A 15,004-nucleotide genomic window follows, 5' to 3' on the forward strand; every position below is an offset into this window, starting at 1 on the left:
TCCAGAGTACAGTGCTACTATCCTGATCTTAAAAATCTTTGCAAAGCTAGAAATACAGCTCTAGAGAACTGCAGAAAGAGAAAGGAGGAGAGGATAGGGGATTTAAAAAAAAACAACAACAAAAAACTGCTAAAGAAGTATCCTTGCCCAAAAATCTAGATCAAGGAAAAATTTTAAATTTTAAATGAAAACTGTAAGATCTGTGTTCATGTCTGTGTGTATATCATGCGTATCTATATCTATATCTATATCTATATATGTGCATGTGTGTGTGTGGTGTAGATGTTCAGTATTGTTCTGCCTTTGAACGCTATTGCTAAAGTTAATTTGTAAAAGAGCTCTATTGAATTCACTTAAACAGATAAGCCTTTTTTTTTTTTTTTTTTTATAAATTTAGGATTCAAACTAACCCAAAGGCGTTTCAGGTTCATGTGATTTGGGATAATATTTGTTAAATAAAAGCTAGTTTACGTTTGATGGTTTAATTAAAATAGATATGTCTTTAGAGTTATCAACATTGAATATAATACAGATGACAGAAATTTTTATTCTACCTGGGTTTTTTAGTCAAATAAGTTCACGTTACCTCCTGCAAAATTCGTCAGCCAGATAAATAACTTAGACCATTGACAGACTTTGTGTAATGTCTCATGGAGTTTTTGTGGATGGTCTAAACATAATTGTTGAAAACAAGTAAAGTTAATGGTTGTGAGATAAAGGTTTCTAGGTAAACGTTTAAAACAGTTGTCCCAAATCTCAGACGCAACTCAGATCCTGCATTGCCGAGGCTGTGGTGTAGGCCAGTGGCTACAGCCCTGATTTCACCCCTAGCCTGGGAACTTCCATGTGCTGCAGATGAGGCCCTAAAAAAAGACCAAAAAAAAAAAAAACCCAAACAACAACAACAAAAAACAAACTACATGGGAAGCATTGTCAATAATAAGTAATGCAAAGCCTTTTTTATGCTGCGTTTATATGTGTATGTTTTAAATATTTCATAAATTGTGTGAAATTCGTGGAAGACTGATATGTCCTACTATAATGTTATCAGTCATAATTACAAAAAAAGGTGTATGTCACTAAAATAACCAAATGTCCTTGTCAATTCCATCAGATCTTTATTTTTTTATTTTTTATTTTTTTTTGTCTTTTTGCTATTTCTTGGGCCGCTCCCGAGGCATATGGAGGTTCCCAGGCTAGGGGTCTAATTGGAGCTGCAGCCAACGGCCTACGCCAGAGCCACAGCAATGCGGGATCTGAGCCGTGTCTGCAACCTACACCACAGCTCACGGCAATGCCGGATCGTCAACCCACTGAGCAAGGGCAGGGACCGAACCTGCAACTTCATGGTTCCTAGTCGGATTCGTTAACCACTGCGCCACGACGGGAACTCCCCATCAGATCTTTAACAATGGGCATTTTTTTAAGTCTTTTGTCATTTGCAGAGAGTTACTGTTTTACTCTGACACTTTGCAGAAGTCTTCCTGAAAAAGTGTTTCATCTTCAGAAAAAGCCAAGAAAAGCACCTTTAGACAAATGCAGGTTTCTGAGAACTTCAAGGTCATAAAACTAAATTGGTAAGAACTAAGAGTGCCTTTGAATCTCCTTAGAGGGACTCTACCAGGTCCTCTTTGCTATTCAGATGGCAGCTAAACTGCAACAATTCAGCCCATGGGTACACATTGCACAGTTAAAGAAGACTCCACCTGACATCTGGTTCCATCCAAATCTTAAAAGACCTCCAAATCGAACTGACTCGGAAGAGAAGTAGCTAACAATGGAGGCAGACTGCTTCTTCCCAAGACACCAGGTCATGACTCCATATTTTAACTAAACATGAAAACCTCTCTTCTTCTCTCCTTTCCTCTGGCATTGGCCTGGAAAGATAACACCACTATTTGCATCTCCCAGGCTATTACTAAGAGGATAAACTTGCAGACTGCTGGATTTGTCATCAAAAACTCTGATCCAGGGAGTTCCCGTCGTGGCGCAGTGGTTAACGAATCTGACTAGGAACCATGAGGTTGCAGGTTCGGTCCCTGGCCTTGCTCAGTGGGTTAACGATCCGGCATTGCTGTGAGCTGTGGTGTAGGTTGCAGACGTGGCTCGGATCCCGCGTTGCTGTGGCTCTATGTAGGCCGGTGGCTACAGCTCCGATTAGACCCCTAGCCTGGGAACCCTCCATATGCCGCGGGAGCGGCCCAAGAAATAGCAAAAAAAAAAAAAAAACCAAAAAAAGTAAAATAAATAAACAAATAAACTTTAAAAACTCTGATCTGTCTAAGATGCTAGAGACCCTGGTCTATTATCCTGTTTCTGGTTAATATCCCATATTTGGGGACCTCTGTGTCCAGGCTCTATGCAAGAAAGTGTTACAAGGCGAGAATAGCCAGAATACAACTGCCTGCATGGTCCACAGACCCTTAATACCAGGAGGCATTCAGGATTCAAAATTAACTTCTTTTGACAGATTCCTACTTCCCTGGTTACGAGTAAATGCTAATGAGGAACCTCTCCTTAACTCTTAAAGATATTGCAGATTCTGTTGCTAATAGCTGCCCAAGAAAGATCCTTAGACTCTCTGGCCAAAGTTGTTCTTAACAGGATAGCCCCTGATTATCTCTGAGCTGAGCAAGAGTGTGTGCTGTGGCCAACACCACCTGCTGCACCTGGATTAACCCTTCTAGGGGAGTTGAAACAATGACGTAAGATCACTGAGCAAATCACTTGGCTTAAAAAAGGTGACCCCTTCAGTGGGGTCTTTCTCTGACTTAGTTAATTTTGATTGGGTTGTATCTTGGGTACCATGGCTCCAAAGTACACTCCAAAAATTGGGAATTATTCTGCCCAAAATAATAATAATCTCCTGGTGCATTGTGTTCTCTCGAGAGCTTTAAATGTGTTTACAGCTGCTAACCACAAAGCAGATGATCTGCCTAAGAATGGAACATCAGAAAAGGAATGAAAAGAATGACCAACTTAAAGACTGTGAATCTGAAGTGGTGATCTGTGAATAGCACAGGGTAGAAAAAACATCATAACCTGTGGATACCACATAAAGGGACAACAAAAACCATGAAACCTTCAGCTACACATCTCAGTTAAGCTGAGAGTCTGATCCGAAGGAGGGGGGGTATTTAAAAACAACAACAGCAAGTGAGTCACTCAACCTAGGCCATGCCCACAAGGCTTAATACCTAACCCCAACTGAAGCTGCAACCTCTCCAGAAATGTAGTCTTACCTAGACAGTCAGGAATTTTTGGGTCAGCAGCAAAGAGATAATCTGCCACATCCCCCAAAGAAAGATGAGGTAATCAGCCACCTAGACCCCTTTGGTCCCCCTTAGGTAGGTCCCTTAAGCCTGAAATAATCTATTTCCTTTATGATTCCTGTCCTGCCTCTAAACACCCTTCCCTTTCTACAGTCCTTGGGGCTTCTCTCTACTCGCTAGGTAGATGCTGCCCATTCATGAGTCATTCAACAAAGCCAATTAGATTTTTAAAATTTACTTCGTTAAATTTTTCTTTAACAAGGCACAGAGCGAAACGTGATTCCCTCTATGCTTTCCCTTCAGCCTTTCCATCCACAGGGATGTACCATATGTGTGAGAGTCTGTCTGTCACTGTCCTTCAGCCTAGAGTATCATCAGCTCTGCCTTGTCTGTTATCCCTACAAAAGAATAACCCCAGGAGACCTAGAAATAAAATCAATTACAGGGATTCTGAGAAACTTTTGGCTATAGCAGAGACTCTGCTCTCAAATCAGGTGATTCATGGATATTTGAGGAGCATACATTAAGTAATATTTCTTTCCCTAAAAAGCAATACACTTAACAGCATATGGAGGTGCCCAGGCTAGGGGTCAAATTGGAGCAACAGCTGCTGGCCTATACCACAGCTGCAGCAATGCCAGATCCAAGCCATGCCTGCAACCTACACCACAGCTCATGGCAAAGCCATATCCTTAATCCACTGAGTGAGGCCAGGGACCGAACCTGAATCCTCATGGATGCTAGTTGGGTTCGTTACCGCTGGGTCATGATGGGACCTCCAAAAAATTCCTTTTATTGTGTTTATAAATATTATACCAAAGTTTTATAAACTTTTCCAAAATTTTATATTAAATGGTGAATGTTTGAAGAGTAAAGGAAATACATATGCTTATATTTTCATAGCAACAAAACAAGTTTTTAGTAACTATGGCTACAGATGGGATGTGAGGAAGAAAACTAAATTCTTTCTCCAAAAATGTCATTCTATGTGAAAAAATTCTGAAGTGTTTATTAAAAGAATATAGTTTGAAGTATGGATCTATCCACTCCCCTGAAGATACATGAAAATATATATTTACTTGCAAAAGCAAGTAAAATCTATGTGTTCAATTTTTAAAAACCTGAAAAGTTAAACTCAGATTTTTCTCTCAACCAAATGTCCATTTGAATGCCGCTCAAACCCCAGGGAGGTAAATGATGTTACCTAGACAATATGTCTGGCCCCTAAATATAAACATTTCAATAGTCAGACACTTGACAAAAACAATGTGGTAAACATTTTCAAGTTCTGCCAAAATCTCCTTGCACTGCTGCATGTATACGTTTCAGAAGAATACCTGGATTCCAACAAGAAAGTCTTCCTGTAGTGCTTATGTATGAACTGACTCAGCAAAAATGGTATCACACGCTAATGCCTGAGAATTCATATTGGAAATTTTAAATGTCTCAAAGTACAATTTCATGAGAACTCAAGAACTGCTCAGAAACCGGGCAGTACTTACTCTTTTAGAGTCAGATCGGAAGTTTTGAATCAATCGTTAATAGAATTATTTATAATTTTAAAAATAATTTGATTTTTAATTCACTTACAAACACACTTATGTATAGATAAGCTTTGGTTTCTGCTTTGAAGAGGATGTAAAAAGATGGACTTCCAGATCTTAACGTTTCTAATCAGGAGCATCTTTGAAAACTCCCGAATGTGCTCACACTAATTTACTTGAGCCTGCTCACACAGCTGTCTTTGGGGATTTCCAAAAATATAAACTTTAAACAAATGCGACGACTTGTTTCTTTGGACCAAGAAAATTGGATCTGCAGGTTATATGATGCATAGTAACAGTAGTTATTTTATGCACTTCTCTTCCTTTGAAATAATGTAAATGTACCAAAGTGTGGTGTTAGGTTTCCATCTTGCTTTGCCGGATAGCAATGCTCAGATGCCATCAGGAAAAACATCTGGGATTAAGTCAGCTCTGCATTATCCTTGAACACTTCCTACACATTATTGCCTCACTGAGCACAACCATGTGATATCCCAAATGTGATAGAGTTCATTAAAAATGAAAGGCAGGCAGTTTAGGCTGCCTGTTGGGATTTCCTTACCAGGAGGTGAGGGCTGGGGGAGAGGGGCCAAAACCTTGAAATGATGCAAAGGAAATGGGCCAGAACTTCAAGGGATTCTAGCTAGCACCTATTGTATCCACACTACCTTGTTATAGCCTTGGTGTTGGGGGGGTGGTACTTGAACTTTCTAATAGAAGTAGTTCTGAAGCTTACCTCCATGGCTATCAAAGGGTATTAGAATGAAAAGTCCCCAACAACTGTAGAAACCTACATCACGTATTCAAAATCACTTTAGAAGAACTAAAACTACTTTTGCAACCATGGTGAGCTGGTGAAGTGTCCCTACGGCTGAACCATTTGCTTACAGAAAAGAAAAATGAGTACAAGTATTTTACCTTGGTTTTTGCATTGACATTGGCTCCCTGCTTCAGAAGAAAGTTGACCATTTTCACATTTCCATAGTGACAGGCCACAATTAAAGGAGTGTAACCGAGCTATAAATAAGAGTAAAGAAATGAATTACTGCTCTAGTAATTCACTAGAGTAGGAGGGGGAGGAGGAGGAGGATTAGGTGGCATTTCAGCTATGGTAGGGTAGATAGAAATTCTATTTAATTGCAGTATTTCTTAGTAGATGACACATGCATCCCATGGATGCAAATATGAATAAGAAGAGATCCTTCAACATGGGAATGTAACACAGTAAAGGAGATCAGACATGCCTGTGTGGCTTGATCGGTCAAAGAGCCAAGAGAAAGAGACAAATAATAGGATCTGAAAACAGAAGAGAGACTGAGTCTGAAAGGGGGGCCCAGAGGAGATGCATGAAAAAGGTAGCTAAGGTGAGCTTGTATGATTTAATGGCGATGGAGAGGGAAAAGCCATTTCAAAACCAAGGGCACAGAGGCAGGCAAGTACAGGAAGAGGATAGCAAGTCATCTTGACTAGCTGCAGCGATAAGGGAGAGAGGGTAGACTTAAGTCTGCAAAACTGCAATCTTTTGTAGAGTCCTGATGCCTTGATTCCAGCAAACCTGGAGAACCATTATAGATTTGTGAGCAGGAGAGAGTCATAAATAATTCAGAATGGGCTTTTGAGGAGGGGGACTTGGATTTGGGGTCACCTGAATGGGGGCTGCGGGGAATCCTCCAGGTCAGAACCTGTCCTACGCTGACAGAGATTCACTTTACCTTTGTGTGAGCATCCTGGTCGGCTCCATGCTTGGTGAGAATATCAGCAACGTTGACTTTATCTTCCTGGGCTGCAAGGTGTAAGGACGTGAGTCCACTCTGTAGGGAGAATGGAAGCAAACATGCTGAGGAAGAAAACATGCTGTCTCATTTATAATACCATGTCTTGAAAAAAATCCTGGAAAATTGATAGCCTCTTCCCAGAAACTATATCTTTTGATATCTAAGACGAACCCTCCAAGTTAATATGCCTTTCCATCAAGACATACTCTCTAAATTAATCAACACCTTCAGCAAATTACATTTTCTATATTGCGTACTTATATTATGATGTGAGACTTCAAAGTAACTCAGCTAATAACTTCCAAACAACATTCCTTTTAAACCCATCTGTGCCTCCTGCTGAATCTATTCATCCGCTTAAATAATTGATAAACCAATGACTATTTCTACTTTATAACCACAGCAATAATCTATATTTTCATCAATAAAATATCACATCAATGTAAAAAAAAAACTGTCCAGAGTTATAGGAAATGAGTTCAGAATAATTTTCTCTGGCACCCAAAAGATCGTATATTATTTTGGGGGTTCCTCTGAGAGCTAAATAGAAAGTAACCCCACGATTTATATACAGCACCATAAATTGGCTAGTTTTATGTAAATTTCCTGGCATATATACATCAAGTAATTATTTTTATCAGTTGAATATACAATTAAAATGCAGTTAAGAATTAGGAGTTCCTGTCATGGCTCAGCAGAAATGAATCTGACTAGTATCCATGAGGACACAGGTTCATTCTTGCTCAGTGGGTTAAGGATCCATCATTGCCATGAAGTGTGGTGTAGATTGCAGACGCGGCTCAGATCCCGCGTTGCTGTGGCTCTGGCAGAGGCCGGTGGCTACAGCTCCAATTCAACCCCTAGCCTGGGAGCGGCCCAAGCAATGGCAAAAAGACCAAAAAAAAAAAAAAAAGCTTCTGCCCTTATAGAATTTCCACTCTACTCAAAATTCTACTTGAGTTGTTTTTGGGGTTTCTTGTGTTTATTTCTGAAAGATCTGTTTTTCATGAACAATAAACACATGACTCATCTGCATACTGATGTTACATGAAATATTCTGCCACTGGCTTCCACGGTGAGAATATCCCCATCAGGGCAGAAGACCAACTGAATGGCATGACTTTAATGACCACAAGGAAATCCAAGCCCCAAACTTCAAGGACTGTTTGGCTGACTCACTGAATTTCACCATAGGGCTTCATCACGTTCATTCTTGTTAAAATGCAAATATCTTTTGGAAGGCTAACCCTATAATTGATCTCATACTTTAAGAAAGGAGCCTGTGAGGCCCTTGGATAGAGCGCGGTGCACAAGGACAAGGGCTATGCTGGAACACTCCAGGGATAAAACACAGACTCTAGAGGCATTCAAGACAACCTGTCTTTTTCAAAGCTTTTTCTAAGGAACATATGTTACATAACCTATTTACAAATGCTATTAAGACTAATTTACATTTGGGCCTCCAAAAGCACTAATTAACTCAACAGTGGGATGTAGAAAACATCTTATTTGTATATTTGTGGAAAATCCTAAGAAACCTAATTTTCAGTAAACCCATACCATGTATTATAAAAAAAACATTAAGAGCACTAAGTGATGAGCTAACTTATAAATATAGGCTCCAATTTTTTTGTTTCTCAGCAGCTGGCTTCTGCAGAGCATATACAAGTGTAAAATAGATATAGATAGATAGATAGATAGATAGGGTTATAGATATATCTGGAGAAACACTGACATATACATGTGAAGATCCAGAGTTTTTTTACTTTTAAGGCTGCACCCATGGCATATGGAAGTTCCCAGGCTAGGGGCTGCAATGGAGCTGTAGCTACTGGCCTATGCCACAGCCATAGCAACACCAGCTCCAAGCTGTGTCTGTGGCCAACACCGCAGCTCACGGCAACACTGGGTCCTTAAACCATTGAGCAAGGCCAGGGATCAAACCTACATCCTTATATATATTAGTCAGGTTTGTTACCACCAAGCCATCATGGGAACTCCAAAATCTAATTTTTTATATTTGAATGATATCTTTTTTGATATATCCACGATTATTATTCTGTTATAGTTAATATGCTTGTCCACAAAGACTATTCTCTGAAGAAATACTGAAAGGACAGAGGGGCATTATTAAAAACACTGATTCTCCGACCACCGCCACCATAACCAGCCAAGCTAGACTGAAGCTGGCTCAGAAATTTATATTTTACTGAGTTCCCTGCCCACGACCCACAGGTGCCTCTGATGTTCGGCCTGAATGAAAATGACTTAGGTCGTGGGCACAAACCAGCAGCCTAGAAGCAGTTGCTTGGGCTGGACCCCAGATGAAACTGTCACCTCTCTCCCTCACATGAATTTGGAATTAGGACCTGCAGATACTACAACAATCTGGACCTACTGCTTGAACTGCAGTGATGCTAACTCTTGGGAGCGATAGGGTCACCTCTTGGGTCACATATACAGAGAAGCAGAGGAAGCAGAACCAGAGGCACCTATAAGTGGGGAGGGCAGGGAAAAGTAAAGATGCAAATATGCGGTTCTGCAGGCAGTGTCTGTGAGTCTCGCCCCTTGCTTCCTTGTAGTTTTCCCATCCCTCACAAGGCTTGGCTCCTTTGCTTTTCTTGAATTCTATAAGATATTTCTGTTCCTCTTTAACACATGCCCCTTTTTTGTTCCAAGTTATGTTTGCTTGCTTTCTATTTACATTTATTCAAAAGACTCTTCTCTGAAGCAAGAGGCAAAACAGGAATACCTTGGTTGACATGTGGATGTTGGCTCCCTTATCCAGAAGCAAGGTGACCATATCTGTGTGCCCCTCCTGTGAGGCCAGATGGAGCGGAGTCACCCCTTGCTTGGTCACGATGTTTGTCTCTGCTCCATAGTTCAGCAGTGTGGAAGCTATCTGCATTTGATTCTTCTTGGCAGCAATATGTAAAGGAGTGTAGCCATTCTAAAAAAATAATAATAATAATGAAACACATCTATATTGTAAGCTTAGCAATTGTCCTGATATATATCTGAAGGAAATAAGGATCTCTAATCAACAGAAACACTAAAAGTGAGTACTTATAATAAATCCAAATTCTTGCCCCATTATAAGTTTCCATCCAACAACACCCAAATCTTTGCACAAAACACTCCATTCTACACAGATGCAAGACAGATGTACACACAAAAGTCCCAAGGCATAAAATCCCCCCTGAGTTTCCACTTGGCTCAGTAGGTTAAGGATCAGCATTGTTTCCCACAGTGGCACAGGTTCGATTGCTGGCCCTCACACAGTGGGTTAGAAGGATCTGGTATATGTTGCAGCTGTGGCTTGGGTTCAGTCCCTGACCTGGGAACGTCCATATGCCTAGGGTGCAGCCAAAATAAAATAAAATAAATAAAAATCTCTCCCTCATAATGCTGCTCCTGAAGAGCAGGAAGCCAGATTCCTTTTCTACATGACTGTCCATGAAGTACTTAGAGGTGATGTACTCTAAGGTCTTCTTAGAGTAGACCTTACTACTCTAAGAGGTCTTCTCTTTCCCAGGCTAAATATTCCTTTCCTTTAACTATTCCTGATAGAAGCTCCATTTCTAGACCTCTCTCCATTAAAGATGACCTGTTCTGGACTGATTCTAGTTTATCGGTTTAGCTCTTGAATGGCGCTTCCTGGAACTAAATTTCACACTTCAGATATCGTTTGAATAGCACAGAATGAAATGCAGTTCTTGCTATGATCTTGTTATAACACCCCTACTAACGTGTTCCTGGTTGGATTGTACTTTTCACTCGTTCAACAGCTATTTAGTAAGTACCTAGCACATGTGTGCTAGGGTATGGATACAGAGATGGACAAGACCGATCCCTGTCTTTAAAGGGTTGCATTCTGGTGGGAAAAGATATTAAACAACAAAATTGGCTTATAGTAATCATGCGGTCAATGAAAATCTTGGATTTCACCTTCCTCTTGATAAACTGTCAGCTCAAAAGTAGAAAAATGAGGCTACTAGTTTTTTTTTGTTTTTGTTTTTTGTTTTTGGCCGCGCCTAAGGCACGTGGATCAAACCCGCCCCACAACAGTGACCCAAGCTGCTGCAGTGACAATAGTAGATCCCCACTGTGCCACAAGAGAACTCCCTTGGGGCTACTAGTTTTATGTGGGAGTTAGTGGAGAAGACCAGAGGAATTCATGCTTTGCTTACAAGAGCCAAACTTTAAACCCCATAGCTGGTTAAAAGAACAAAGAAAGAAACAAAAATCTGGAACGAGTGTAAATCTGGAACCTATATTGTTTCCTTTTCTTTTCTTTATAAAGTCTGGTAGAATTTTCCATGAAAAATGTATGATAGAAATGAAAAACAGTGGCTTTGCCATTAACTGTGACACACTAAAGGGAAAGAGAGAGTATGGATCAAGTGCTTCTTGTGAGACCCTAAGAAGAATTTTAGGTCATGTTATTCCCTGAGGTCTAACTGCAAAGTGTATCACAAAATAAAAAACAGTTTTGAGAATTTAAATGCCCTTAGGTGTTGTCATGAAATCTTGATCCTCAAATGTGGGTACATTACCTACCCACTCTGTCTTCATTTCTCCAAGCCAAAATAAGCATTTTCAGTTCAGAGCATGATATTCTCTTTAAGCTGCTCAGGAAATTCAGCAGCTTTCTTGAAAAGTTTTTCAGTGTCTGATCATAGGTCCTTGAACATTGTACTTTGACCATGGGCTCTACTGAATAAAAGGGCACATAGCTTTTTGTGGATCCTATAAGTTTCAATATTTCTTTTTGCAACAATAGGTTTTCTTTAGATCACCTCCCCCCATCCCTGTAGCAAGGTTTTACCAAGGTTAAGCAAGGTATCAGTAAACCTACTAAGGTTAGGTAAAGGGAGTGGGACAGGGAGGTTTTAACAAAAAAACATAAGAGATCATCAATGAGAGGGTTAAATTTTAGCAATAAAGAAGTCTGACTGCCCAGCAGATACTCAACCTGCAGGTCTGAGGAACCTTCCTACTCCACATAGAATCAAATCTTTAAAAACCAAATAACCATAACTACAACAAAAACCCCAGTGAGGACTCAGAAAGGATTCTGGACTGTGGTAGAAAGAAGCAAAGAAGTTCTAGGATCCAAGGGACTCTGTGTGTTGGGGGTGGGGGAGGAACTGTAGGGAAAAGAGAGTCAAAAGTGGAGCCAATTGGAGCAGCCCCAGAGTTGGGGGACACATGCTCATGGACCAGCTGGGGCAGATGAGTGGAGGACACTAAAGGAGCCTCCTGAACCCACCCTGCTGTGGACCCGAGAGTAGAGGATGCTCTGCCTAGTTTTCTGGACTCTCTTAGCGTGTGCCGAAGAGTAAGAACCACTCTTGATTTCTAGTAAGACTAGAAATCAAGGCTACATTTGTCTCTTTAGGAAACTCATACAAGTTATTTTATAATTTAGGTCTTCTCTCCCTGGTAGATTGAGAATCCCTTATGGAAGGAAACCATGCGCGTTAGAGTTTTGCTGCAGTTCCTCGTTATGCATATTAAGGGTACAAATAGTGCTGTGTTGGGTATTGATGAGTCTTTCATATCTTTGTTCAAAATGGTCAACCTGGAAAGTTAATGGAAAAAATACTAGCATGTTAAATGAGCAGATATTTTTTATTCCATTGAAAGTGTTGTACGGTCTCTATTCTTTTATTCAAATTCATTGAGAACCCACATAATACTGTATGAGACGCCTCAGTAATACGCAAATGAATATGATATGATTACTGTTCTCAAGAGGATTACCATCCAGTAGGAAGACATAAAACAAATGTAGAATTGATGATAATATAGAGAAAGAGTTATGAAGGAATAAGAGCTGTATGTGCAGTTACAAAATTTGCCCTCCTCTTTTGATAGTCTAAATATTTTATTTTAAGCTGTATATTTGTACCAATTAAAAAATATAGATAGGAGTTCCTGTCATGGCTCAGAGGTAATAAACCCTACTAGTATCCACGAGGTTGCAGGTTCAATCCCTGGCCTTTCTCAGTGGGTTAAGGATCCAGCGTTGCTGTGAGCTGTGGTGTAGATTGCAGACATGGCTGGGATCTGGCATTGCTGTGGCTGTGGCATAGGCCAGCAGCTACAACTCTGATTTGACCTCTAGACTGGGAACTTCCATATGCTGCATGTGCGGCCCTTAAAAGCAAAAAAAAAAAAAAAAAAAAAAAAAAAAAATAGCGATATACAGGTATATATGTAAGTATGGGTATAAAGTTATATTTGTAATATTTTATTATGTATAACGTATACAAAATAGTTGTCATTATACAGATATACTTTTACACAGAGTATTCCATTTTATTATATATGTGTAATGTGTACGATTTAAGTAGACATGTGAGTATATGTGTACATATTTATATGATAGAAGTGGAAGAATTCTACCTCTACTGCTTTGGGACAGAGTAGACCTAGTGGTTTTGAGTTCTGGCTCAAAACTCAGCTCACCTGAGGTCAAATCCTAGTGCTATCAATTATTAGTCATGTGACTTCGGACATATAGATCAACCTATTTAAATGTCACTTTCCTCATTTGGAAAATAGAAATTATTATAATACTAATCTCATGGGATTATTATGGGATTAAATGAGATACTGCATGTAAAGTGCTAGGCACAGTGTTTGGCAAATAAATGGTAACAGTTGTTGTTTTATTATATCATCTAATATAGCGTGAATATTTTCCCACTGTGATAAGTTTTTTCTTTTTTAATAAACTCTGACATGTTCTTAATATATGTTTGCTGAATGAATATGTCAAAGATGAATGATGACTTTATGTGATATATGACATTCATGTATATTTTCAGTGTACTAAAGAGGCAGCTCAAATGCTGGGAAACACTCTGTCCAAAGGTTCAAGTCTTAGTTGGAACTGTTTTATGAGTCGGTGCTACACATACACCACAAAATGCATTTCTGGCCGAGGAACTTAAAAGAAAAGTATGCTATTGTTAACATGAATGAAACATTTAAAAGACAAGGAAACAAACAAAGGGGCTTTCATATGGCACCATGAAAAATCTGAAATTGGAAGGAATGAGCAAATAAAAGGGAGAAGGAAATTCTGTTTATAAGGGAGAAGGAAAAACCTGAACTGCTTTTCTTACATTCATTTCTCAAACTTCATAGTTTTATGTCTAAAACAGAGTGTTGGCCGTAAGAGTCATCTTTACTGGTTCTTTGTTATTTTCTGACTTTTTAAAAAAATCTTAAAAGGCTTTGTGGATACAAATAGCAGAAACACAAAGAAAAGAAAAGGCAACACCAAAAGCTACAATTACCAGGACTAGTTGCCATTATATCAATACCATGTGTTTAAAACACAATTCCCATGTGCCCTCAGTAGTCACACCCTGCTTGTGCAAATCCCTTTCTGCGGTCCTCACCTTGGCAGTGGCATGAGGGGAAGCACCCTTCTCCAGCAACAGCAGTGCCACCTTCTGGTTGTCATAATGAGCAGCAACATGGAGCGGGGTAAGGCCATTCTGTAAAGGGTGTGTTTAAGTTTCAGCGTTAATCAATGAGCATTAGCTGCCCTGAAGCTGTAAGGATGCATGGAAACTAATATCGATTAAGTCCATGTTAATTAGTTAATATAGTCAATAGAAAAAAAATACCTTATGATTTTCATATCAGAAATGTAACTAAAACTGAAAATGATCAGTTGAGCTTACAAGTCGCACAGGGCATCTTGATTCTACAATGAATTAAAGTCTAAAACATTATGTCAGAATTACTACATTAACGTTGATAAGGATTCTTCTTAATATAGAGACGTTCTGGGCCCTGTTGTGACAGGAACACACATTGGAGGCACAGCTTTTTAAAAACACCTTCTGAATCAGTGTGTCTGTGGACAGGGCTCAGACAGACACCTCCACCTTCTCTACTTGGCAGTTTCATCAGTTACATTTTTATCCATTTCAAGGAAGAGTAAGACAAATATCTCGAAAAACAGATCTTCCAAGCTTCCAACCTGACCGAGTTATATCACAAAAGTTTATAACTGAAAACTTTTACCTTCCCCGCAGAGTCTGCGGCAGCACGGCGTTGCAAGAGAAGTTTTGCCACATCCAGGCTTCCATACTTGGCTGCTACGTGCAGTGGGGTAAAACCCTTCTGCAAATGGGAAGAACAAAAGTAAAATGTACTGATCTTTGAGACTCCTAGCAAAATCTTTTTTATTTGTTAACATCTTAAACTATGCTGTTTCTCCATTTGGGAAAAATACTGGAAGCATTAAATTTGTTAGCCTTAAAGAAGGACTGGGACAAAGAATAAAACGTAACATGCAAAAACCTGAACAAAAAAAATTTTATTTTGGGAGCTTGGAGAATGAAATTTGATTTTATAGGTATGGAATTTATCAAGCCACTAGTGGCAG

The 15,004-nt window shown here is 39.6% G+C and overlaps 1 protein-coding gene and 1 long non-coding RNA gene across 2 annotated transcripts in view; one reads left to right on the top strand and one right to left on the bottom strand.

Annotated features, from left to right (window-relative positions):
* The window catches only part of ANK2 (ankyrin 2), a 355,178-nt gene that overhangs the window by 96,432 nt on the left and 243,742 nt on the right, over positions 1 to 15,004 (bottom strand). The window contains 5 exon segments of the mRNA XM_021100703.1: positions 5,735 to 5,833; positions 6,529 to 6,627; positions 9,344 to 9,541; positions 14,007 to 14,105; positions 14,641 to 14,739. Of these exon segments, the coding sequence (XP_020956362.1) occupies positions 5,735 to 5,833; positions 6,529 to 6,627; positions 9,344 to 9,541; positions 14,007 to 14,105; positions 14,641 to 14,739 (594 nt within the window).
* LOC110261983 overlaps positions 1 to 15,004 on the top strand; it is a 55,231-nt gene that overhangs the window by 4,645 nt on the left and 35,582 nt on the right. The gene's annotated exons all lie outside the window — the stretch shown is intronic.

Source organism: Sus scrofa, chromosome 8, assembly GCF_000003025.6.
Source record: "Sus scrofa isolate TJ Tabasco breed Duroc chromosome 8, Sscrofa11.1, whole genome shotgun sequence".
Taxonomy (NCBI): Eukaryota; Metazoa; Chordata; class Mammalia; order Artiodactyla; family Suidae; genus Sus; species Sus scrofa.